A 27,181-nucleotide genomic window follows, 5' to 3' on the forward strand; every position below is an offset into this window, starting at 1 on the left:
TCGGGTCGGGACCCTTCTTCGGACCCAGTCCAGTCTGAAGAACATCATGTATCCATGTTCTCATGGAGATGCTGCCTGACCCGCCGAGTTACTCCAGCACTTTGTGTCTTGTTTTTTGGAATAAGCACTTGACTTTCTTTTCTTTCTGATATGCTTGCCACTAACTGAAAGGTTTTTACAATCAAATAAACATTTCCAATATCTACAAGGTACTCTACCCCAGTGACAGTGACAGCCCAGTGCCCACTAGTACTGCGATTGTGTCAGATCGCTATCCACCAGTCGGGTTCCCAGGGAATGGAATTGGACATAGATCCAACCGGGCCACGCATAATCCCTGGACCCGAGGATCAAGAAGGGTCATCTAACGGGCCTGAGGATCGGTGGGCAAAGGGAAGAATGCGTAGGAAGGAACTGCAGACGCTGGTTTACACTGACGGTATACTCAAAATGCTGGAGTAACTCAGCGGGTCGGGTAGCATATCTGGAGAGAAGGCATGGCTGACTTTTCGGATCGAAACCCTTCTTCGGATTGAGAGTTGGGGATGAGGGAAACGGGGGCAGAGGGAAAAGTTGCGCCCTTCCTCAAGTCCTATATGCTCATGGTCCTTCGCAACGGTTGGGGGGTGGCGTCGAGTTTCCACTCCAATCCCCCATATCCTTATCTGTTGGCGCCCTGTAAAATATTATCCTCAGTATCGGGAACTCCCGGACCAAATAACCCGAGTACCGGGTACAAAACGGAACCATTAGAAAGGGATACTAATGGTGTCCATGACGCTCCTGGGAAAGGTCTTCTCATTTTGCACGGTACAAATGTTGCTTTGTAAGATGACAATAAAGGTTGATTGATTGATGATTGGCTGGTTCAGTGTTGGTAACTTTAATAAAGTAACTGCAGAGCCTGGAATATTGAGGAAAAATAAAAGTGCTCGGGTAACTCGGCGGATCAGGCAACATATGTGGAGGGAATGGATAGGGTCGGGGCCCTTCTCCAAACTCAACTGAAATGGCTAAATACTATAAAGTGGGGAGAATAATCAGAGGAGTTGGACATATCGTATCACTGTCAAAGTGAAGGGGCAGGCGATGGGATGGGATGGGCGATCGCTTGCGTTATAATTCGTGGCCTTGGACAGGGGAGCGGAATCGATAGGGCTTTCATCGGAGAGCACAGTGTGCTGCCGCCTCTCCTTCTCTCCGCGCTGGATGAGTGCAGATTGCGGCGGCAGCAGCGGGTGGCGCCGCAGCTCCAACCACTGCTTCTGGTCGCGCATCTCTGGGGAGGGGAGTGGGAGCGCTGGGGAAGCTGGATCCAGACGGATTGAGGTTGGAAAGCAGAGAAGACAGCAGCTGGGGCCGTGGAGGAGGAGAGGAAGGAAGCAGGCAAGCAAGCGCCGAGCAGCGTTAAATATGGGCGGCCCCACGGTATTGGCGCCCGTCGCCTGCCGCTGACTGAAGGATGAGCGGCTTTTCGCGCTCCGCCGCTCTCCTGCTCTGCCTGCTGGGCTGCAACGTGTGGAAAGCGGTCACCAAAACCTTACGGGAGCGGCGCGCACAAGGTAGACGGCGATGGCCGGGGTCCGGAGCGGGGAGAGGGGTAGCCTGTCTGTGGGTTGGAGCAAAGGGAGGCAGCGGTGGTCGTGGAGAGGAGAAGGGGTGGTGTGTATGTGTGTCCGTCTATATGTGGGGAAGGGTGGTGTGTGAAGGGGTATTGTATGGCTGCGGTATGGGGTAGTGGTGTGTGTGACTGTATATGGGAGGGTGTTGTGTGGGATTGTATGTCTGTGTCTGTATGTGCTGTGGGTGGTGGAAGTGTGTCCGGCTTCCCCGCGGCTTTATCCGGACCCTGTTATTGTCATTTGAACAACAAACCCCGGGACGCGGCGGCGGGAGGAGGGAACAATGAGCCTCCTCTGGCAGTCCTGCAGTCCGTAACCGCAGCCCTGATGCCTTTCCCTTTTCTCCCCTCCCTCTCTTTTCCTCGGATTTAATAAAGAGCAGTGTCAGGATTCACTATTTAAATTTGTTGGGGGGGAAAAAAATCAGGATAAGATGCCAGAGGTCAGATTCACTGGTTACTTTGATTCATTTCCCCCACAAATTACAAAATCGTTTTTTTTTAAGGGCGGTGTGAGTTTATTTTATTTTTTAAATGCTGTGAATATAATTTGGGGCCGGAGCATCGGTGTGAGCAGTGGCGTAAAACGAGCACAGCGCGGGTTTGTAAATGTATTGGCTTCAAAATGAACACGTTGCTCCGGAGGAGACCCCGGCCGAGGATCGCCTCTGCTAGCCCTCTCTCTCGGTTATTACTATTAAGGGTCATCGCAGAGAGATGACTACCCGGCCGCTTTGCTTTATTTCATTTTAAAGTCACAATCTCCTGCGCCTTGTTAACCCGACCGGTTCCTGGTACACTAATACCGAGCTTCACCAACGAGTGACCAACCCCAGCCCTCTAGTTTGTTTGCTGACATAATATTCTATGCCATGAATCTTTATGCTCCGGCATGGACCGCCGATTAATCTATTTCCTCCGTACACGCCCCGACCGCCGTACAGAAGATAGATGATGGGTATGCTATTATGCTATTTCAAGTATGCTATTTCAGGGGGACAAATACCCTGTGTACAAAATATGGGAAATCGTGGCTGATTGTGTGGAATGGCGGGGTAGGCTGAATGGGCCGAGTGGTCACCACCTCCTCCTAATTCCGTTCATGCATAAATTGAATAATTGTAAGCCATTGCATTTGTTGTGTTGGAGATATCTTGCGTATTCTTTTCGGACGTTGGAGATTGGCATTAACAATATATCTGAAATGTAAAAAAATGCATAAACTGAATAGACATAGAGAGGCCAATATGGCTTGCTTTCCTTTATCTTGATAGATGTTCTTAAAGTCTCATTGTCTACATATTTATCTCTTGTTTTCTGCAAATAAATCGTGATAATTTATCGAATCACAAACAATAATGAGCTTATATACAATGTATTTATCAAAAAGACATGTTAGTATAAATACAGATGTCAAGCTATGGAGGCTAGTGAATCCTACATTATATTTTTCCAGCAATATTTTAATTTGCAGTGCAGTAAATTCTAATATACATTTGGTCATATTATTCATTTCTTTTGTCCAGTTGCTGCGAATGGATAAAACGGGAGCATTCAATTTCAACATTTTGTGAAACATGCATCGTTACTTGTCAGAATTTAAAATATATGTAATAAAATGTTGAATATTTTTAGCATTAGTAATGATACCAAAAGTCAGTTCTAAATTTGGTCAACATCAAATAAAGGGCACTATTCATCAAATTAGGTGCCCAATAGACAGTCTCCAGATTTGAGGAAGGACATTCTTGCTATTGAGGGAGTGCAGCGTAGGATCATGAGGTTAATTACCGGGATGGCGGGACTGTCATATGTTGAAAGAATGGAGCGACTGAGCTTGTGTACACTGGAATTTAGGATGAGAGGGAATCTTATTGAAATATAAGATTATTAAGGGTTTCGACATGCTAGAGGCAGGAAACGTGTTCCAGATGTTGGGGGAGTCCAGAACCAGGGGCCACAGTTTAAGAATAAGGGGTAAGCCATGAAGATGAGGAAACACTTTCGCACAGAGAGTTGTGAGTCTGTGGAATTCTCTGTCTCAGAGGGCGGTGGAGGCCGGTTCTCTGGATACTTTCAAGAGAGAGCTAGATAGGGCTCTTAAAGATAGCGGAATCAGGGGATATGGGGAGAAGGCAGGAACTGGGTACTGATTGGGGATGATCAGCCATGATCACATTGAATGGCGGTGCTGACTTGAAGGGCCGAATGGCCTACTCCTGCACCTATTGTCTTTTGTCTGTTGCTCTAATTTTGCCCACTAACCTCACTGGCTCTCGCTTGTTCATTTTCCTAGTTACATACTCAAAAAATTCCAGAAGATTAGTAAAGCATGATTTCCCCTTCATAAATCCATGCTGACTTGGACCGATCATCTTACTGCTATCCAAATGTGCTGCTATTTCATCTTTTATAATTAACTCCAGCATCTTCCCCACCACCGATGTCCGACTAACACGTCTATAATTCCCTGTTTTTTTTTGTGAATTTCCTTCAGTTTCTCCGTCACCCGCTAATAGTCTAAGAAACAGAAACAAATTGAGCCTTTCTCTTTACTCCTCTCCTCTTCCTCAGTTTTAAAAATGAGCACAGTTGGGATCAACTATTTTAAAAGTTGAGAGAGAAGAAAAATCAGGTTGATGTTCCATAGGTATGAATTGTCCAATTGTCTAAAAACCAGGAACAAACACAAGTAAGAGTAAAGGGCCTGTCCCACTTGGGCGTCATTTGCGCGTCACGCAGATGGCGTGCAAAGATTTTGTACATCCCAAAATCATGGGGCGACGCGTGCGATCGCTCGTCACTGTCTACGACACCACGCACCATGTGCGCATCACGTGCGTGTCACGACGCACGCGTCATGATGTGTAAATTATGCGCAAGTGGGACAGGCCCTTAAGAATCCCACTGTTTCATTTCAGAACATATGACAATAAAACACTCTTGACTCGAAATCTGATTTGTAATGAAAGGGGTGCACAAGTGACAGTCATTTGTCAAAGCATCAGTGACAATGTGTTAATTGCCTATCCTTCGCTGTTCTTGCTAAGCCATTGCAGGGCATTTCCAAGTCAAATACATTGTGGGTGTGGAGTCACTTCTTGGCCAGATCAGAATTATGAGCAGACTTTTATCAGAATAAAAGGAGATGAAGAGGAATGACTTTAGTCAGAGGGTGGTGAATCTATGGAATGGGTTGCCACAGACGGCTGTGGGGGCTAAATCAATGGATATTTTGTGGCGGAGATTGACAGACTCTTGATTATGTTACGATAGAACTTTATTTATCCCAGGAGGGAAATTGGTCTTCCAACAGTCATAAAACACAACACAAAATCAAAGTGATGAGTGGAAAGACCAAGATTGGGGATGTGCAAAAATTGGGGAGAGGGGGGGGGGGGGGGGGGGGGGGGGGGGGGGCAAGGAGGAAGGGGGAGTCAGTCTACCCCAAGACAGAATGGGAAGGAGTTGTACAGTTTGATAGGCACAGGGAAAAATAATCTCCTGTGGCATTCTGTACTGCATCTGTTACTGAATATGCTCCTCAGGTTGAGGTGGAGGGGGTGAGCTGTTTTGTTCAAGATGCTCTGTAGTTTGAGGGGTATCCTCCCCTCCAATGGATCCAACCATCCCCAGGACGGAGTCAACCTTCCTGATAAGCTTGTTGATTCTATTGGTATCTGCGGCCCTCGCCCTGCTACCCCAACACACAACAGTGAAGAAGATGGCACTGGCCACCACCGATTGATAGAACATCTGCAGCATCTTACTGCAGTCATTGGAACAGCAGAGCTTCCACAGAATGTACAGATGGTTCTGTCCCTTCTTATACAGTGCCTCAGCATTCGTGGACCAGTCCAGTTTACTGTCCAGGCAAACTCCAAGGTACTTGTACTCCTTGGTAAACTGCACACCACTCAACTGAGCCCCTCCCCCCCCCCCCCCCCCCCCCCCTCCCCCCCTCACTGGTGTAGCCCACAATTGCAGTCATCCAACAACATCTGCAGGTGGCAGGAGACGAGTTGTATCTGGTCCGAGATATAGATGGTGAACAGGAAGGGAGAGCGGCCCTTGTGTTGCTCACTACCATGTCCGAGACGCAGATCTGTAGCCTGACATACTGTGGTCATCCAGTCAGGTAGTTGGTGATCCAGGACACCATTGGAACATCCACCTGCATTTTTTTCAGTTTGTTCCCTAGCAGTGCAGGCCGGACGGTGTTAAAAGCACTGGAAAGTAAAAAAAAACATAATTCACGCAGTGCTTCCCGGCTTATCCAGGCGAGTATAGGAACAATGCAGTAGGTGGATGATGGCGTCCTCCACAGCCAAGGTGTCGGATTATGGGGAGAACACAGGAGAATCGGGTTGGGAGGGAGAGATTAGATCAGACATGATTGAATAGCAGAGTAGACTTGATGGGCCAAATGGCCTAATTCTGCTCCTATAACTTATGAGATCACCACAATGGGTGTTTCCTCCCCTCAAGGACATCAGTGAGCCAGATGGGCCATTTTGGCAGGTTGTTACCTCTGCAGTCATGGTTATTACAGAACAGTTAATACATTTAACACTGTGGTGCTGTGGTGGGATTAGAGATTAAATATCTTAATTGTTTGTCTAAGATTCTGGATAACATCCAACTTTTTAACTACCCCTATTCCATAGGTCTCTATTGAACACAATATATTTAAAAAATAAGATTTTGGAATTATAAGGATTTATTTTGGTAGTTCCCAGTGTTCATGAGACGGTGGTTGTTGTTCCAAAAGGTCTTCGCTCTTTGTCCCAATTGTATTCCCACCCTAATGTCGAACAGGAATACTTTAGTATGCTGGTTTTTACACAAATCCGACCATGGAGTGAAATTTGCCTTTCTTAGAGTTTATGCATTAGGAAGATATTGTTGAAATAATCTCAGTGAATTGATGTGCATCCTGTTATGGAGCACGGCTGGTGGGAGTGGATAAAGTCCAAGGGAAATCATAGCATTTTCTGTTCTTCATGATTATGATTGGTCATGAAGAGTATTTCATTCCTGCCATAGAATTGGCGCATGTATGCTTTCACTCCACCTTGTAGCGTTTTGGGCCTGACACAGTCAACAGACATTACAAGCACATCTTGCCTTCTACCCCTTTGACTGTTAGGATAAGGGCATACTAAGTACGACTAATGCAGACAATAAAAACTACATTATTGTCAAATTCTTCATAATTCAATTTACATCATTATTTTGCATCATTATTTTCATCACTTGCAGAAGACTGGGACTGTGCATTGGCAAGTGTCTTTTAATTTATCCGTTATTTCAACATTTCTCTGGATGATCAAAAATATGGATAGCATAGAATACAAAAATAGGGGTGTAATGCTGTGAATCTATAAGGAGCTGGTCGGGCTACATTTGGAGTATTGTGAGCAATTTTGGGCACCATATCTGAAGAAGGATGTGCTGGCTCTGGAGAAGGTCCAGAGGAGGTTAACAAGAATGATTCCAGGAATGAGTGAGTTAACATATGATGAGCGTTTGATGGCACTGGGCCAGTACTCACTGGAGTTTAGAAGAATAAGGAGGGACGTCCTTGAAATGTACTGAATAGTAAAAGGCTTGGATAGAATGGATGTGGAGAGGATGTTCCCACTAGTGGGAGAGTCTAAGACTAGAGGACATAGCCTCAGAATTAAAGAATGTTCCTTAGATGAGGAATTTCTTTAGTCGGAGGGTGGTGAATCTGTGGAATTCTTTGCCACAAAAGGAGTGGAGGCCGTCAAATGATATTTAAAGGCAGAGATAGATAGTTTCGTGATTAGCATGGTGTCCAGGGTTATGGGGAGAAAGCAGGAGAATGGGGTTGGGAGAGAGAGAGATAGATCAGCCATGATTGAATGGTGGAGTAGACTGGGCCGAATGGACTAATTCTGCTCCTATCACTTATGATCTCATGACCATCTTGGATGATTTGGGCTGAGGGCTTGTTTCAGCGCTGTATGTCTCTGACTCTAGTATTGCATGATACACTTGTTTTATGTTTGTGGAAAATAAGTAAAATGCTTTAACTTTTGCTTTGTTCCTTCTTCAATATGCAACCAAATAAATGAACAAGCTCAGTTCAGAATGATCAGAAACTACATCGTCTCATAGGATCACTCCCTAATTTCCCACATTCAGATGGAAAGAAGTTGGCTCCTGGATGTCTCAGTTCACCACATTTTATGTTGAACAATATATATTTTTAAGTAAATATACATGCTATTACAAGAAATAGAAATGTATTAACTGCTTTTGTAGCACCTTTTAGTCATGGCAGAATCAAAGGGCTGTGCGTATGGTGGTGCTGATTGGCCTGAAATGTAACTGACACACTGTTTGGACAAAGGTTCAAAGGTTATTTATTGGTCACATACACCTAGGTGTAGTGAAATGCTTCTTGCCAAATGCAATCAACCTGGTGTGCACAATCAAATAAGATCAAATAGAACAAGTAGTTCTTCATGCTGTGCACGCCATATGCAAGAAGAAGATGTGGCGTACATCAGCAGCTCATTTTACCCTCCCACTGTTTTTCTTTCCATAGATTTCAATACACACTGTATCTCATGTTCACTACCTTCATAACCCAAAGCCCGATTAAAATATTTGCTGATGGAAAGGTGCAGAGAAGTTGTTGCCATGACTAATGGGGCTACATAGGGAGTGGTCGGGCAGGCTAGGACTTTATACCTTGGAGTGCAGGTGACGGGTCCATGGATAGGAAAGGCTTGGAGTGATATGGGTCAAATGTATTACATTTTACTCCTCCTCTCTCCTTATTAGACACCCTTTTTGTCTCCTTTTCACCTCTAGCCTTTTTTCACTTAAGGGCCTGTCCCACTTACGTGTCCTTGGCATGCAAATTTCACAACCTCATCGTCGCGTTGAGGCGCACGGGCATCGTAGGGCCGCGCCGGGCCGGTCCCATTGAGAAGCGCGGAGGAGTGTGGAGTTGTGCGCGACATCGCGCGGGGCTCCGAAATTTTTGTAGCGAACTAAATCTTCCCGCGCCAACAGCCTGTCGCGTAACTGATGGCCAAAGTGGGACAGGCCCAAGATACTGGCGCAACGGAACGTCTCATCTCCAACAGCAGCAGAAGCAGGCAAACGATCGCCGAGCTCAGCCTGGGACTCACGACATTGCGGACCGGATCCACTCCCACTTCTACTCCCAGAGCGGGGCCAATAAAACTGAAGATAGACACAAAATGCAGGAGTAATTCAGCGGGACCGGCAGCATCTCTGGAGAGAAGCAATGTGTGACGTTTCGGGTCAAGACCCTTCTTTCAGACTAAAGAAGGGTCTCGACACGAAACGTCACCCTTTGCTTCTCTCCAGAGACACTTCCGGTCCCGCTGAGTTACTCCTGCATTTTGTGTCCATCTTCAAATGACGTCACGCGCTCCAGACGACTGTGCAGGCGAATGAAGTCGTGTGCGACCTTCGCGGGACTGTCGCGCCTCAACACGACCACGAAGTCGCGTAATTAGCGTGCCAAGGACACGCAAGTGGGACAGGGGCTTTACTCTCCTATCAGCTATTCAAATCGCCCTCACAGGTATATCCACCTACCACTTGCTAGGTTTCTCCCAGCCCAACTCTCTTGTCCAGCTTTCTCGCCCCGCTACAATTAGTCTGAAGAACCGAAACATTGCATGCCTTTTACCCTACCTGACCAGTTGAGTTCCTGCAGCACTTTGTGATTTGTTGTATCATACATTAATGCTGCGATTGGAAATGCATGCAGCAAAGAAACGTTTTAATGGGGATTTTAACTTTCTAATCTGGTAACGAACCAGTTTTGAAAATGCTCTTTAACATTTATGATTTAATTTTAACTTACGGGAAATGGACACCAAAAGGCAAAATAATGTGCAGATAGCCCTTTAAACAGATAATGGTGATATTCAAGTTGGAAAAGTAGCAACCATGCTCAATAATTATCTTTGCATAAGGATTTGTAATTGCAAACTAGGATAATCTGCTGGACATCCTGTGGAAACTAGTATTAATCAACGGTATGATCTTGCCAGAATTACAATAATGTAATAATAATGAAGAAAATATTGACATTGAAGAATGAGAGATCTCTAGAACCAGATATTTTTCACCATATTCTTTTAAAAGGTGATAAGTTAGAACATTACAAATACCATATATAAAATCTAAGAGTTTTGTTGGGGGAAATTTGTTCCCTTTTGTAAAAAAATATTTTCGAAAACACTGGGTGTCATGAGCACCTATCTGGAAAGTGAAGGTTGGAGTAGCAGGGAATTGCATAATGGATAGTTTAACACATGTTATTGGGGAATTACTTGAGTCATTAATTTAGAAAACCATGAATGGCCAAATTTAATGGGTTTTTAAAGGATACCTGTTTAACTTTTTTGAAGTGATTATGATGGTGGCTAGGCGTATGTACATGAATATTGTATGGAATTCAAGAAAGCATTTAGTGGGGTCATTCATAAAAGACCATTGGATAAATTGGAAAGTTGCAAAGTGAAATTTGCTGACCCAACTAGCGAATTGCATGATGATAGGAAATGGATTAGGTTTAGGTGTATTATCGTCACGTGGACTTGGATACAGTGAAAAGCTTTGTTTTGCGTGCTCTCCATTCAAATCAGATAATACTACATCTAAATACAATCCGTTGTATCATCTGCAAACTTGTAAATGGAGTTAGAGCCGAATTAGGGATAATATTCAATTCAATTCAATTCAATTCAATGTATTTGTCATTTGAACCTCATTGAACCTAATAGGGGAGAAAGGGCCGACCATGGCTGACAAGGGACGTCAGGGACAGTATAAAAATTAAAGCGAAGAAGTACAACGTTGCAAAGATGAGCGGGAAGCAAGAGGATTGGGTAATGTTTAAAGAACAACAGAAGATAACCAAAAAGACAATACGGGGAGAAAAGATTAGGTACGTAGGTAAGCTAGCCAAGAATATAAAGCAGGATAGTAAAAGCTTCTTTAGGTATGTGAAGAGGAAAAAATTAGTTAAGACCAAAGTTGGACCCTTGAAGACTGAAAAAGGTGAATTTATTATGGGGAACAAAGAAATGGCAGATGTGTTGAACAGATACTTTGGATCTGTCTTCACTAAGGAGGACACAAACAATCTTCCTGATATAGTAGTGGCCAGAGGATCTGGGGTGACAGAGGAACTGAAGGAAATCCACACAGACTGAAGGCTGATAAATCCCCAGGGTACTTAAGGAAGTGGTTCTTGAAATCGTGGATGCATTGGTGATAATTTTCCAATGTTCTATAGACTCAGGATCAGTTCCTGTGGATTGGAGGGTAGCTAATGTTATCCCACTTTTTAAGAAAGGCAGGAGAGAGAAAACTTGGAATTATGGACCAGTTAGCCTGACATCGGTGGTGGGGAAGATGCTGGAGTCAATTATAAAAGATGAGATAGCGGCACATTTGGATAGCAGTAACAGGATCAGTCCGAGTCAGCATGGATTTACGAAGGGGAAATCATGCTTGACTAATCTTCTGGAATTTTTTGAAGATGTAACTAGGAAAATGGACAAGGGAGAGCCAGTGGATGTAGTGTGCCTGGACTTTCAGAAAGCATTTGATAAGGTCCCACATAGGAGATTAGTGGGCAAAATTAGGGCACATGGTATTGGGTGCGGAGTGCTGACATGGATAGAGAAGTGGTTGGCAGACAGGAAACAAAGAGTAGGGATTAACGGGTCCCTTTCAGAATGGCAGGCAGTGACTAGTGGTGTATGTAAGGCTCCGTGCTAGGATTGCAGCTATTTACAATATACATCAATGATTTGGATGAAGGGATTCAAAGTAACATTAACAAATTTGCAGATGACACAAAGCTGGGTGGCAGTGTGAACTGTGAGGAGGATGCTGTGAGAATGCAGGGTGACTTGGACAGGTTGGGGAAGTGGGCAGATGCATGGCAGATGAAGTTTAATGCGGATAAATGTGAGGTTATCCACTGGTAGCAAAAACAGGAAGGCAGATTACTATCTAAATGGCGTTTAAGTTGGTAAATGGGGAAGTACAACGGGATCTGGGGATCCTTGTACATCAGTCTATGAAAGTAAGCATGCAGGTACAGCAGGCAGTGAAGAAAGTGAATGGCATGTTGACCTTATAACAAGAGGAATCAAATATAGGAGCAAAGAGGTCCTGCAGTTGTACAGAGCCCTGGTGAGACCACACCTGGAGTATTGTGTGCAGTTTTGGTCTCCTAATTTGAGGAAGGACATTCTTGCTATTAAGGGAGTGCAGCGTAGGTTTACAAGGTTAATTCCCGGGATGGCGGGACTGTCATATGCTGAGAGAATGGAGCAGCTGGGCTTGTACACTCTGGAGTTTAGAAGGATGAGAGGTCTTCTCATTTAAACATATAAGATTGTTAAGGGCTTGGACACGCTAGAGGCAGGAAACATGTTCCCAATGTTGGGGGAGTCCAGAACCAGGGGCCACAGTTTAAGAATAAGGAGTAAGCCATTTAGAACGGAGACGAGGAAAAACTTTTTCTCACAGAGATTGGTGAGTCTGTGGAATTCTCTACCTCAGAGGGCGGTGGAGGCAGGTTCTCTGGATGCTTTCAAGAGAGAGCTAGATAGGGCTCTTAAAAATAGCGGAGTCAGGGGATATGGGGAGAAGGCAGGAACGGGGTACTGATTGTGGATGATCAGCCATGATCACATTGAATGGCGGTGCTGGCTCGAAGGGCCGAATGGCCTATTCCTGCACCTATTGTCTAATGCCCAGCACTTCCAAAATGGGCTGCAACTGTTCATTAGATTTATAAAAGTTAGAGCTGACATTTATGAAATCAAAGTTGAGATAATATAAGATTCTTTACAGCCAATGAAGTACTGTAAACATGTAATGCGACAATCAATTTGTATATAATGGCCTCATAAAATAAAACAATAAATCACTACCAAGACTGTTTTTAGTAAGGCTGATGGAGGGATGAATGTGGGCACGTTTTTGACTTACCTTTTTTTTTAAACTGTTGTCATGAGAACCTTTGTGTTCACCTAAGAAAACATTCCATTGAAACCTGAATTACAGACCTCAGACAATGAGTAAGAAAGTCAATGCGTTTATAACATCCCTTCTTTGTCCTGATGCTGCAAAGAAATCCACAAGCTAACTTCTTTGTGTCAAACTGCAGTCACAGCATTGGTTACGTTTGCTGACAATTCGTGTGCAGCAGCATTGCACGGACAGGAATAAAGTAAGATGCCAGTATACATTTTTCCATGGTGTGGATAAATGTTGATTGAGACACTATGAAAATTCCACCTATTCTTTGCATAGAATTTTAAATCCACATGAGCAGGCAGGTGAAAGTTTTGTTTTATACCTCCTAAGTACTTTTTGACAATGCAGCAGCACTTTAGCCGAGCTCAGGGTATCATATTGACTTAAGAACTAAAGTAAATGGGTTGACCTGAAACTACTACCTTCCAACTTGGGTGAGTTTCTGCCAATTTTTGGCACTTCAGGATGAAGTTTGTTTTTTAAATGATTAATTTGAAGGTACATTGAAAATGGAGGTTCTAGCTTCACTCCTTGAAAGTTGACAAACATGCTACATAGTAGATGCAACGAGACCTGGGTGTCATGGTACACCAGTCATTAAAAGTAGGCATGCAGGTGCAGCAGGCAGTGAAGAAAGCGAATGGTATGTTAGCATTCATAACAAAAGGATTTGAGTATAGGAGCAGGGAGGTTCTACTGCAGTTGTACAGGGTATTAGTGAGACCACACCTGGAGTATTGCGTACAGTTTTGGTCTCCTAATCTGAAGAAAGACATTCTTGCCATAGAGGGAGTACAGAGAAGGTTCACCAGACTGATTCCTGGGATGTCAGGACTTTCATATGAAGAAAGACTGGATAGACTCAGCTTGTACTCGATAGAATTTAGAAGATTGAGGGGGGATCTTATAGAAACTTACAAAATTCTTAAGGGGTTGGACAGGCTAGATGCAGGAAGATTGTTCCCGATGTTGGGGAAGTCCAGAACAAGGGGTCACAGTTTAAGGATAAAGGGGAAATCTTTTAGGACTGAGATGGGAAAAAAGAAATTTACACAGAGAGTGGCGAATCTCTGGAATTCTCTGCCACAGAATGTAGTTGAGGCCAGTTCATTGGCTATATTTAAGAGGGAGTTAGATGTGGCCCTTGTGGCTAAAGGGATCAGGGGGTATTGAGAGAAAGCAGGTGAAGGATACTGAGTTGGATGATCAGCCATGATCATATTGAATGGCGGTGCAGGCTCGAATGGCCTACTCCTGTAGGCACCTATTTTCTATGTTTCTATGTTTCTATGTTAACATGCTGGTGTTATAGGTCTGGTTAGGTAAGGGCATAGGTTTCCGTCTCATAAATTCTAGGAGCAGAATTAAGCCATTAGGCCCATCAAGCCTACTCCGCCATGGCTGATCTATCTTTCCCTCTCAACCCCATTTTCCCGCCTTCGCCCCATAACTCCTGACACCCTTACTAATTGTTTGTTTGGTTGATTGAAAGATATAGCATGGAATCAGGCCCTTTGGCCCACCGAGTCCATGCCGACCATCTATCACTTGATCACTGCTTGTTTTCCTACAATTCCGGTTCCAATGGTGAGTCCTTGACAAAAATGTTGACTAATTCTCTCCCCACAGATGCTGACTGACTGGTTAAGTTTTTCTGCCAATCCTTGCTCATGTGTTAGATTCTGGTGACATCAGATACCTTCATGGTTGAGCTTGTGTAATTAAACAAAAACTAAGCAACAAACTAAACGTTAATAATAAATGCTGCAGTTTTTAACGTTGTCAATGCTTTGTGATCACTTAGGAGGCAGTTCTTAACTCAGAGAGCAGTTTGAACATGGCACTGACTATCACAAAAGATACATTTGAGGTAATTAGATTAGGCACTTTCAAAAGGAAGCCATCTTAGTGCACCAGAAAAAAAATACGCTGAATGCAAAAGGCTAGGGTGTGAAGAGACTTGAAGTGCTACAATTTCACTGGGTTTGAATGCCCCATATTTGTGCTGGAAATCCTTTTGATTTTATGTAATTAATTCGATAGATTGTTGGCAAAAACAAAATCAATTTCTGTGATTTCCTCTGGAAACCAGGGATTACAGGAGTCCTGGCTATGACTTATGAATCGTCATTAGACACAGGTGAGGTGCCAGGAGACTGGAGGGTGGAAAATGTTGTGTTTCTATTAGGAATGGATGCAAAGAAAAACCTGAGGCCTGTAGACCTGTAAACCTAAGATCTGTAAAGGAAAGGTTACCGGAGAGAATTCTGAAAATCAGACCCTATATTATATTATACAGTATAATGTCAATAATAGGTAAATACAAACTTGTCTAATAACACTTTCAGTCTTGTTTCCAGCCTGGTCATTGAACCTGCTGGTATGTTTAAAAAATGATGACGCGAAATGTTAACTCTATTTCCCCCTCCACAGTTGATGCCACACCCGCTGGGTATTATTAGCATGCTTTATCTCTATTTAAGAACTCCAGCATTTAAAGTATTTTGCTTTTGTATTCATCTCGGAGTAGGGTAGAGCATTTCAAGATTGCAAGTTTAGATATCCAGCAATGGATAAGGACTCGACAAAAAGTCATAAGGTCTTCCTCTCACTTTTGTTCAAGTAAACCATTTCCTGCTGTTCACAGCTAAGCTAAGCTCCATTTACACAGTAGTGGAGTAAAGGGCCTACTTACCCTCCAGCTCGATGATTACTTACTGAACTATGAAGAAAGACTGGATAGACTCGGCTTGTACTCGCTAGAATTTAGAAGATTGAGGGGGGATCTTATAGAAACTTACAAAATTCTTAAGGGGTTGGACAGGCTAGATGCAGGAAGATTGTTCCCGATGTTGGGGAAGTCCAGAACAAGGGGTCACAGTTTAAGGATAAGGGGGAAATCTTTTAGGACCGAGATGAGAAAAACATTTTTCACACAGACAGTGGTGAATCTCTGGAATTCTCTGCCACAGAAGGTAGTTGAGGCCAGTTCATTGGCTATATTTAAGAGGGAGTTAGATGTGGCCCTTGTGGCTAAAGGGATCAGGGGGTATGGAGAGAAGGCAGGTACAGGATACTGAGTTGGATGATCAGCCATGATCATATTGAATGGCGGTGCAGGCTCGAAGGGCCGAATGGCCTACTCCTGCACCTACTTTCTATGCTTCTATGTAGGGGGAAAGGATTTGTGGTCAGAACAAGCTTTGTCTCCCAAAATGTTGGAATAAAACTTTCAACCTGCTAAGTGCCTGCTGGCATACCCAAGACTGTTGGAACGGTCAACATATTTGGGTTTTAGTGCTCTTCCGTTTGATTTAACAATGCTGAAAAAAACAATTACCTGAATTTTTGAAGTTATTTTAGAGACTTGGAATATTTTTTATGTGAAACTAAATTGCCTTTGACTTGTCTATGTTGTTTTACTCATTGCATTAATATGCTGCCACAGTTTTTTTTTAATGTTACTTAATCAAGAAATGACTTTGTATGCAAACATTTGCCAAAATATGCATGGCTGAATTAATCAAATAATCTATCGGTGTAGTAACTGAATCTAATTGGCCCCTGTAGTTACACTTTCTTTATTCTTTGGATAATGGAAATCTCAAAGTCAGACCAGTTCACTTGTTTTTGTGCTGTTGCATTGATAATGATGCATGAAGACAATTACTTTACATTTTATTTTGAAGTCACGTGAGTGACTACGTGAAGAGCCCGCCAGTCTGCACGCGCGTCAAATACGCGGAACGCATGGGGCGCGAGTCGGAGCAGTTCGAAACTGCTCTGGCAGGTAAGTAATTATACTTTCAGCGGGCCGCTGTGGACAGCAGGCCCGGAGAAGCTGATGGAGGTGGCCGGTCTTGGGCCACCGTGGAGGCTCCATTAGGAGCTAGATTCAATTGTGGCTGCCGCCGTTGGAGCTCCGAACGGGAGCAGGTGGCCGAATTTGGAGGCCGCCGTGGAAGCTCCATAGGAGTCCGGTTTCGTTATTGCCTGCTGGCTGGGAGTTCGCTGCTAAGATTAGCAGCAGACGCTAGTTTAAATATAGCCGCGGCTAGATTTCGACCGCTGCTAAAGATAACAGCAGCCGGTGTTAGCCGCGGCCAGGGCAGCGAACGCTAGGTAAGCTCAGCTGCCATAGCGCCTATAAATGTTTTAACATAGATGCTGCTGAGGCAGCATACGCTGTAGACCAGCATATAGTGTGTGCTCTATTTGTAGGGGCATTTCGATATACTACAGATCTTTAATTGAAGTTAAAAATCTGAAGAACTGATTAAGGTAGTTATAAATAGAGCTGGCAGTTTTTAATAGCGGTTGCTGTTCGGTCACGTTTGTGACTATCGCAGCAGATAGGACATTTATTATCATACACCATATGGTGTAGTAGAATTTGACGCCATTACCGCATAGAATGGGGCTCCACTGGAGCGGGCGGCTGTTCGGAGGAACTCCATTGAGGCTCCAGAAAGCTCCTGGCTTGGGAAGCCTTTTTTCACCTGTGTCTATTAGACACCTGTGGAGCAATACCTGGTGCAGGGTTGCATCATGATAATTTCCGCTCAGTAGAGGGGACTGTTGGAGATCTTTCATGAGAGACCCCAACCATGTGGATATCGACAAAGCAGTCGAATCTTTGATCCAAAGCTATGCTTCTGTTTAGGGGGGCACCGTCCTGTTTGTTATGGCTGCCCAGTCTACAGCTGCCCGTTTTTTCACTCTTTTATTTATTTTTAGTGTGTTTTAGTGTTTTGTTTTTGGAGTTCTAGTCTTTTTTATGTGGGGGGGGGGGGAAGCGGGAAACTACTTTTCAGGGTCCCTACCTGGTCGGAGAGGCGGCTTTTCTCCGGGCAGTATCTTTGACCCGTCCTCGCGGCCTACCAGCAGGTCTGGAGCGGCGTTTCCTGAGGGGGACCACCCAGAACCTCGGCTTCGGCGGCGGCGCAGTGCTGGAACGCTATTGTGGAGCCGGCGATGCCTTGCCCGGGTCGCCGCGCTGGAGCTCCGGTGAGCTGAAGACCGCCGATGAAACATCGCGGAGCTGCGGGACTGTGGAGCGGCGGCGCTGAACTTTACATCGGGAGCCTGGGATCTGTTGCCAAGATCGCCAGTGGTGGAGCTCCATCCAGCGCGGCCTGCCGGCTTCAGAAGCCGCGGTCTCCAGTAAGGAAGCGGCCGTTCCAGGTTTCCCAAGCCACTGAGAGGGTTCTCCCGATGCCGGAGCACCATCATCCGGCGAGAACGGCCTGGAACATCGGGCCTCCATAAAGGCGACTGCGGAGGCCAAAATATGCCCGACTATGGGTGGACATGAGATGGGGACTGGGCTTTGTGCTTTCCCTCATAATGGGAACCATTGTGGGGGGATGTTTTTTATGTTTAAATCTCTTTATTATTGTTATGTCCGTATTCTTTTTTTATGTGCTGAAGCATTTTGCTACACCTAGGTGTATGTGACCAATAAAATAACCTTTGAACCATTGAAATCATATGAACTATGTTCTGTATACCGGAGGCATTACAGGCGGCTCCAGTAATTTGCCTGTGACAACACTGGCAGGGTTGCAGTATTTTCTCCCACTCTGTCTAGCGGACTATCGGGAAGAGGTGACTCCGATTATAATGCCGGTTCATGAGTCATATGGGGGCCAGAGGCCTGAGGAAGCGACACCTGGTGCAGGGTTGCGCTCTATTTCCTCCCTGAAATACTCCGTTGAGGCTCCAGAAGGGAGCAAGGACTCGGAATCACTAGCAGGTGCAACCTGTCTGGCAAGTATAACAAATAGTGATGGTTTATACCGACAGAGCGCCGATCTGCACAGCTAGAACTGATTCGGCTCCTAGAGGGAGCAGCTTGGCAACCTCGAGTCGGGGCAAAGTCAAAGCCAAGTCTGTGGGACGTCCTGTTGGATGGTTTGGGTCAAGGGGATTCTGTCCCCACATCTATGGCAGATGTGATTGGCCGTTTGTCTCAATTGTAACATCTGATGAATCAGATGGTGGCACGAGAAATGCTCCATGTTACGGAGGCATGTACAGGCAGTTCAAGTCATACGCCTGTAGCAACTCCTGGTTCAGGGTTGCAATTTTCCTCCGACTCGGAAGAGTATCGGAGATGGTGCCAAATAATATGCTCCATGTTACGGAGGCATGCACAGACAGTTCAAGTCATACGCCTGTAGCAACTCCTGGTTCAGGGTTGCAATATTCCTCCCACTCGGAAGAGTATCGGAGATGGTGGCACAAAAAATATGCTCCGTGTTATGGAGGCATGTACAGGCAGTTCGACTCATACGCCTGTGGCAACGCCTGGTTAAGGCTTGCACTATTTCTCTCACTCTACGAGAGTGTCAGAGATCGGTATGGAGCTGACTCCGAACATGAGTATGTGCCTGAATCCCATGCTTTAATGCATGATGTACGAGAGTCGCGTAAGGAAGAGCTGCCTGCTCTTGCCTTTCAATTTCCTGGTACCTCGGGGACGGGCAAGCCACTACAAGAGGAGTTGGCCAGTGGCATCAGCTACCTAACATCACACCAGCTGAAGAAATGGCAAGCATGACAGACAGGGTCTGCAAATGGAACTTCGCTGAAGATCCAACAAGCAAATCGACCCGGGTTCAGAGAGTTGCTGCATAGTAACCTCTATTTAAATTTCTGCTCAGTTAGTAGAGTTGCTGGTTCATTGGAAACATCTTTTTCATCCTCTCTGGGATAGGTACCTACCAGCAGGAAGCTGGTCTGGCATATAATATTTTTTATCGGACCTGCAGGTTCATGTTGTGAATCAACAATGTATTTATAATAATCCGTAGGCACTCAATACCAGTATTCCTGATTGAGTGGCGGGTCGAAGAGATTTTGTTGTGCACTCTGGCGACTCACACAAGTGGTTTCAGTCAGAGGACTGCGAAGCATTTCCTGATTCAGGTTTGCATTTTGCTAAATTGACAGGGAACACGTATTCCCACATCAAGGGGAGACTGTCTTTTCAGCTCTAGTCATAAGGTTCCGTCCGTATGGTCAATAAAAGAACGGTGGTTCCGAGTGGAATCAGTGACATCTCATCGGACGATGAGTGGTCTGGCCAAGAACGAGGGGGGTATATTTCTGATACTTCTCAAGATTACAGAAACAGGGAGCATGCCGAATCAGGTTAGCATTTGGCTAATTGGATCATAGAAACATAGAAAGTAGGTGCGAGAGTAGACCACCAGGTCCGTCGAGCCCGCACCGCCATTCGCTCATGGCTGAACACTAAACAGACACACTTACCCACAAACAGTAGACACAAGACACAGAACACAAGACACTACCCTCCCCTTTATACCGCTATCACCCCTCTCCACCCCAAGAACCTCGTGATCTCCTGGGGAGGCAAAAAAACGGATAAAAACCCAGGTCCAATTCGGGAAAAAAATCCGGGAAATTCCTCTCCGACCCCAATCCAGGCGATCGACACTTGTCCAGGAGATCACTCAGGTCTTACTATACTAACCATACCTAGGTCCATATCCCTGCCCTCTCCCCGTAGCCCCTTATCCCCTTGGCAGCTAAAAAAACATCTATTTTAGTCTTAAATATATTTAAAGTTTCTGCTTCCACTGCTCCCTGGGGCAGTGAATTCCATAAATTAACCACCCTCTGGGTGAAGAAGTTCTTCCTCATCTCAGTTTTAAAAGAGCCCCCCCTTATTCTGCAACTATGTCCCCTAGTTCTAGTTTCCCCGATCATTGGGAACATCCTCGGTGCATCCACCCGATCAAGGCCCCTCACGATCTTATATGTTTCAATGAGATCGCCTCTCATTCTTCTAAACTCCAAAGAGTAGAGTTCCAGCCTACTTAACCTTTCCTCATATGTCAATCCCCTCATTGCAGGAATTAATCTTGTAAACCTTCGCTGCACTGCCTCCAGGGCTAGTACATCCTTTCTTAAGTATGGACCCCAGAACTGTACACAGTATTCCAAATGTGGTCTCACTAATACTGTGTACAGCTGCAGCAAGACCTCCGTGTTTTTATACTCAATCCCCCTAGCAATAAAGGCCAAAACTCCATTGGCCTTCCTGATTGCTTGCTGCACCTGCATACTAACTTTTAGTGATTCATGTACTAATACCCCTAGATCCCTTTGCGTTGCATTACAACGCAGCTCCTACTCATTTAGAAAATAACTTGCCCTATCATTTTTTTTCCCAAAGTGAATGACTTCACATTTATTAGTATTAAATTTCATCTGCCAAGTTGTTGCCCACTCACCTAGCTTATCTATATCCTTTTGCAGACTCTTCCTATCCTCCTCATCCCCTACTTTTCCTCCCATTTTTGTATCGTCCGCAAATTTTGATATATTACACTTGGTTCCCTCCTCCAAATCATTTATATAAATTGTGAACAACTGGGGTCCCAGCACCGACCCTTGCGGAACCCCGCTAGTTACCGGTTGCCATCCCGAGTATGAACCATTTATCCCCACTCTCTGCTTCCTATTTGTTAGCCAATCCTCTACCCATGCTAATATATTACCCCCAATCCCATAATTTTTTATTTTTAGCAATAGTCTCTTATGTGGCACCTTGTCAAAAGCCTTTTGGAAGTCCAAGTATACCACATCCACCGGTTCCCCTTTATCCACCCGGGTTGTTACTTCCTCAAAGAATTCGAGCAGATTCGTTAAACAGGACTTCCCCTTCACAAAACCATGCTGGTTCTGTCCGATGAAGTCATGTTTATCCAAGTGCCCCGTTAGTGTTTCTTTAATAATTGTCTCTAACATTTTACCCACCACCGATGTTAGACTAACCGGTCTATAGTTACCCGCCTTCTGTTTACTTCCTTTTTTAAATATAGGTGTTACATTGGCCATTTTCCAATCCACTGGGACCGTTCCTGCCTCCAGGGAGTTTTGGAAAATTATCACCAATGCATCCACAATCCCCACCGCTATCTCCCTCAAGACCCTTGGATGTAATCCATCAGGCCCAGGGGATTTATCCTCCTTCAGTCTCATTAATTTCCCTAATACCACCTCCTTGGTGATCTTAATAGTATTTAGCTCCTCCATTCCTACCGCCCCCTGTTTATCCAGCGTTGGAATATTTTTTGTGTCTTCTATGGTGAAGACTGATACAAAATACTCGTTTAATGCCTTTGCCATTTCCATGTTCCCCACCAACAACTCTCCAGTCTCACCCTCCAATGGACCAACGTTCACCTTAGCCACCCTTTTTCTTTTTATATAGCTATAAAAACTCTTACTATTAGTTTTTATGTTGTTCGCTAAATTCCTTTCATAGTCTATTTTCCCCGTCTTAATTAATCTCTTAGTTATTTTTTGCTGACCTTTAAATGCTTCCCAATCCTCTACCCTCCCACTATCTCTGGCTACCTTATATGCCCTTGCCTTCAGCCGAATACTATCCTTTATAGTTTTACTGAGCCATGGCTGACTGTTCTTACCCTTACCCCTTTTTTTCTTCATAGGAATAAATTTTTCTTGAAGGTTATACAGTATACCCTTAAACGTACACCACTGCTCATGTACCGTCTTATGTGTTTAGTTACCCAGTTTAAGATGGATGATTGGCTTTCAGCAACTTAACTGATTCAGAGAATCGATCTTGAAGATGCATACTTTGCCATATCTATACACATGAGGCACAGATTATCTGGTGTTTTGATAACATAGCCAGTGGTGGAAGCCAATGCTGCCCTACTCAGATCAAAGGGCATTGTGTCTTCGAGTTTTAGATAATATGCAAAATTTGCAGCTGATAAATCTTGGAGGTGATCAGTAGATACCTCTTGCGATATTAAGGATGAGGCAACATGAAATTTAATAGTGCCAATTTTGCCTATTCATTCAGGCCATGGTAAGGCGGCTGAAGCAACTCCTTTTTACTCGGTCACAAGTGATGGCTGGGAATGCCTGTCTTCTCAGGCAGCTATGGGAAGTTTGAGAACAAAATATGTGAGTTACATTTAAACGGAAGTAACAGAGGTTTGTGTGGCTTTCAGTTTGAGCCTAGAGAAGCGTTTATGTGATAGCACAATTGACACTGCTTGTGCTGCTTTGTCATTCTCTATAGTACCATAAGTGGGACAATAAATGATTGGTTATTCACCCGCTGTTCACTAACGTTATGCAGGGTGTCTTTTATATGACCACTCTAAAAGCCTATACTCATTGTAGTGTGCGATGTATATCAGTAAATTATTATGCAAATATTCTTCTACTGTATTCCTAATGGGAGCAGTATCTTTAAGATGATTATGCTTTCAGCAACTGATCTCAGCACAAAGAACACAGTCTTTACTCAGTCTCTGGGTCATAACTGACATTAGGGTAGTTTGTTATGGGAATGATCTCATAAGCAAAATGGGCATGATTGCGTACATTTGAAGTTGACAGCATACCCACCAGAGCAGAAATTGGGGGTGTCATTAGGTATATAAGTGCACTGAGCTTGCTAGTACCTATGAGATGAAAGATAGTTTCTTTATTGTTATTCAATAGTCTCAAGATATTGCTGATGGCTCATTAGCAGCCAATAGAATGGATAGTTCCCTTTCATCATACAGCAAGAGGCTTACATAGTGCGTGTTAATAGATTATAAAATTTGTTTGAATATGTCTGGATATTTGCAGATAGAATTCTGCACAGTGTTGCACGAGTTATTGTCTAACTCAACGTCAATTGGGACTATGGTCCGGTTAAGAACAATGGCCATGTATGCAAGTTAGCATCATGGTATTAATAACCCATGGTTTTTCTACCATTAATGGTTTATCTGTTTAAGTGTTTCACACATAGATTGGGTTACTGCATGAAACCACAGAGCTTTGAAGTCTTCACGTAGTCACTCACGTGACTTCGAAATAAAATAGGAAGATTAAACGCGAACTTACCGTTTGAAGTTTGATCTTTATTTTATGAGAAGTTGAAGTGAGGGAATACGTGCCCTCCACTCCCAACCCAACTTCTCATGAAGATCATTCGGTAGTTCTAAGGTCGTTAATCTTTCTATAGCTTAGATCGGGACTCTGCAGAAGGAGTTGGACAGGTTGGGAGAGGGGGCGGAGAAATGGCAGATAGAGTATAGTGCAGCAAAGTGTGGAGTCATGTATTTTGGTGGTAGGAATAAAGATGTAGACTATTTTCTAAATCGCTGCGAATCCAGAAATCGAAGGTGCAAAGGGACTTGGGAGTGCTGGTGCAGGATTCCCAAGAAAGTTAATCTGCAAGTCGAATCGGTAGTAAAGAAAGTAAACTCAATGCTAGCATTTATTTCAAGAGGGCTTGTATACAAAATCAGGGATATAATGTTGAGGCTCTATAAGGTACTGGTAAGGCCACATTTGGAGTATTGCGAGCAATTTTGGGCACCATATATGAGGAAGGATGCCCTGGCCCAGGAGAGAGTCCAGAGGAGGTTTACAAGAATGATCCCAGGAATGAGTAGATAAACCTATGATGAGCGTTTTTCAGCATTGGGCCTGTACTCGCTGGAGTACAGAAGAAAGAGGGGGGACTTCATTGAATCAAATTATCTAATTTGATTGGATGTCATGTGAAACAAAACTTTTCACTGTACCTTGTGACCATAATAAGCCAACACCTATGCCTGTGATTTAGTTGTGCAAGGCATGGAATTGGTAAAAAGATGATTAATACTAAACATACGTGAGTTTCACACATTCAGACCAACATTCGGTGCTGAAAATGTACAAGGTAGAAACAATGGCGCTATTATCGCCTTTTTGTTACCATCATTTGAGCAATCATTCATCGGGAATGGAATTATGAACATTTAAAAAAAAAATCTATTTCAGCAATTGATTCCTAGAGTGCTGTTTCTACCACAATATATGAAACATTTGATAGAGTTTCATTCACATTTTGGTGAATGACGTGCTCAGTAGACTGCTAATTTTGGTTGGACCACATTTACATTCCTGTGTGCAGTTCTGGTCACCCCATTACAGAGAGGGCAAAGAGACTTTACCAGAAGAGGTTTACCAGAATTTGTAGAGAGTATTCTGGTAAAAAATTTGGACAAAATTTGATTATTTTCTCTGGAGTTCGAAGACTGAAGGGACACTTCATAGAAGTATATACATTTATGAAAAGCATAGATAGTGTCTGAAGGGATAAACGAGGAACTGCAGGTGCTTGTTTACTAAAAAGAGATACAGAATGATCAGTCTGAAGAAGGGTCTCGACCCAAAATGCCACCTATCATTGTTCTCCAGAGATGCTGCCTGACCCGCTGAGTTACTCCAGCACTTTGTGGCTCATTTTTTAGACTGTCGGAACATTTTCCCCAGGGTGGAAATGTAAAAGACTGGGTGGCATAACTTTAAGGTGAGAAGTGGCATAGTATAAAAGAAATGTGCGGAGTGGTGGGTACCTGGAGCACGCATCGAGGACTGGTGGTAGAGGCAAATACAGTAGTGGCATTTAAGAGGCTTTTAGATGGGCATTTTGGATGTGCAGGGAATGGCGAGATCTGGATCACAGCACCATGGCACAACAGTAGAGTTGCTGCCTTACAGCGCCAGAGATCTGGGTTCGATCCTGACTACGGTTGCTGCCTCTAAGGCGTTTACACATTCTCCCTGTGACTGCGTGGGATGTCTCCGGATGTTCAAGTTTCCAAAGACATGAGGTTTGTAGGTTAATTGGCTTCTGTAAATTGTCCATAGTGTGTAGGACTAGAACCAGTAAACGGGTGATAACTGGTCGGTGCGGACGAAGGGCCTGCTTTCACACTGTATCTCTAAACTAAACATGCAGGCAGAGGAGACTAGTTTAACTTGGCATCATGTTTGGCACGGACATTGTGGCTGAAGGGCTTGTTCCTGTACTTTTCTGTTCCATGTTCTATATAATAATTTCGGGTGATGTGCGCAGTCTGTTCTCAATAACAAGTTTTTGGATTTGTTAATTCAGGCCCAGTGCTGTATCCCAAGGATAATTCTGTGAACATCTGGCCTTTTATTACTAACTGATTTGAAAACCCATTTAGTATTGGCCACATAAAATACTTTTCTTTCAAACAAAATCAGGACACAAGATTTCAAAGTAGAAGATATTATATTGTACATTTTGTCCCAATTATGATATTGAAAAAATTGGGTTTTTATTTGTTTTGTATGATGAGCTTTATTTCCCTGATATTGTACAAATAAGTGAAATTCTCCTGATACAGTGACATATTTGTGTGCAGCATTTTATTACCTATCTGCACTGGATTAAACACTATTATTAGAAATTGAAACATTATAAAAGAGAAGGCAAAAGTGATTCAATGCAAATATAGCACCAATGGACTTGATCATGAAAATTAGCTGGAGGAAAACTAATTTTTGTGATCAGAAAGTCCCTGTAAACTAGGAATACTGACTTGCCACCAGATTCCGGTTCAGTTCAGTTTCAGTGCAGTTTAGTTAATTGTCACATGTACCGAGGTACAGTGAAAAGCTTTTGTTATGTGCCAACCAGTCAGCGGAAATATTGTAATCATGTATAGTCTTTCCGCTGACTGGTTAGCACGCAACAAAAGCTTGTCACGTGTACCGTGAAAATAAACTAAACTGAACTGAACCGGAATCTGGTGGTAAGTCCGTATTCCTGTATTCACAGGGACTTTGTGCTCATGAAAATTAGTTTTTCTACCGCATTTTTCCATCAGGAACCATACTGATCTTTTCTTCCAATGTCTAATCTCTGCTTCTTATCCTCCCAAGCATCTCAATTCGGGTCTCTTCTCCACATTTTCATTTGAATTTTAATAATCTCGGACCCGCAAACCCTCAGCATAGGAGCACTCTCTCTACACTAATGACTGCACCTCCACTGACTTCTCTGTCAAGCTTCTCAAGTTTGCGGACGACACAACCCTGATTGGACTGATCCAGGATTGGGTTTTTTGGGGAGTTTTCCATGAGTAGTTGCTCTACTTAACAACCAAAAATCTGTAGCCTCCTTTTGCTCTGTTATCATATTTAATGCACATGTTTAATCAATAATGTTTTATTATTAATGTTTTATGTATAATTCTTAAGTGTCACTGTATATCATGTTGTCACTTGTGGGCAGAGCACCAAGGCAAATTCCTTGTATGTGAATACTTGGCCAATAAAAGTATTCATTCATTCATGGGGGTTCAGTATTGATGTGGATAGAGAGCTTGCTAGCAAACAGGAAGGAAAGAGTAGGATTAAACGGGTCCTTTTCAGAATGGCAGGCAGTGACTAGTGGGGTACCGCAAGGCTCAGTGCTGGGACCCCAGCTATTTACAATATATATTAATGATTTGGACGAGGGAATTGAATGCAACATCTCCAAGTTTGCGGATGACACGAAGCTGGGGGGCAGTGTTAGCTGTGAGGAGGATGCTAGGAGGCTGCAAGGTGACTTGGATAGGCTGGGTGAGTGGGCAAATGCGTGGCAGATGCAGTATAATGTGGATAAATGTG

At 43.9% G+C, this 27,181-nt stretch overlaps 1 protein-coding gene across 2 annotated transcripts in view; it reads left to right on the top strand.

The window, feature by feature from the left end:
* Positions 1-1,194: 1,194 nt before the first annotated feature.
* fam171a1 (family with sequence similarity 171 member A1) overlaps positions 1,195-27,181 on the top strand; it is a 167,614-nt gene continuing 141,627 nt past the window's right edge. Inside the window, exon 1 of one of the 2 annotated variants that reach the window (XM_033012802.1) lies at positions 1,195-1,562. In XM_033012802.1, the coding sequence (XP_032868693.1) occupies positions 1,463-1,562 (100 nt within the window). In that variant the 5' untranslated portion in view covers positions 1,195-1,462. The remainder of the gene's footprint in view (positions 1,563-27,181) is intronic. The other variant, XM_033012812.1, reaches the window with a different exon arrangement.

Source organism: Amblyraja radiata, chromosome 2 (genome assembly GCF_010909765.2).
Source record: "Amblyraja radiata isolate CabotCenter1 chromosome 2, sAmbRad1.1.pri, whole genome shotgun sequence".
Lineage (NCBI taxonomy): Eukaryota > Metazoa > Chordata > Chondrichthyes > Rajiformes > Rajidae > Amblyraja > Amblyraja radiata.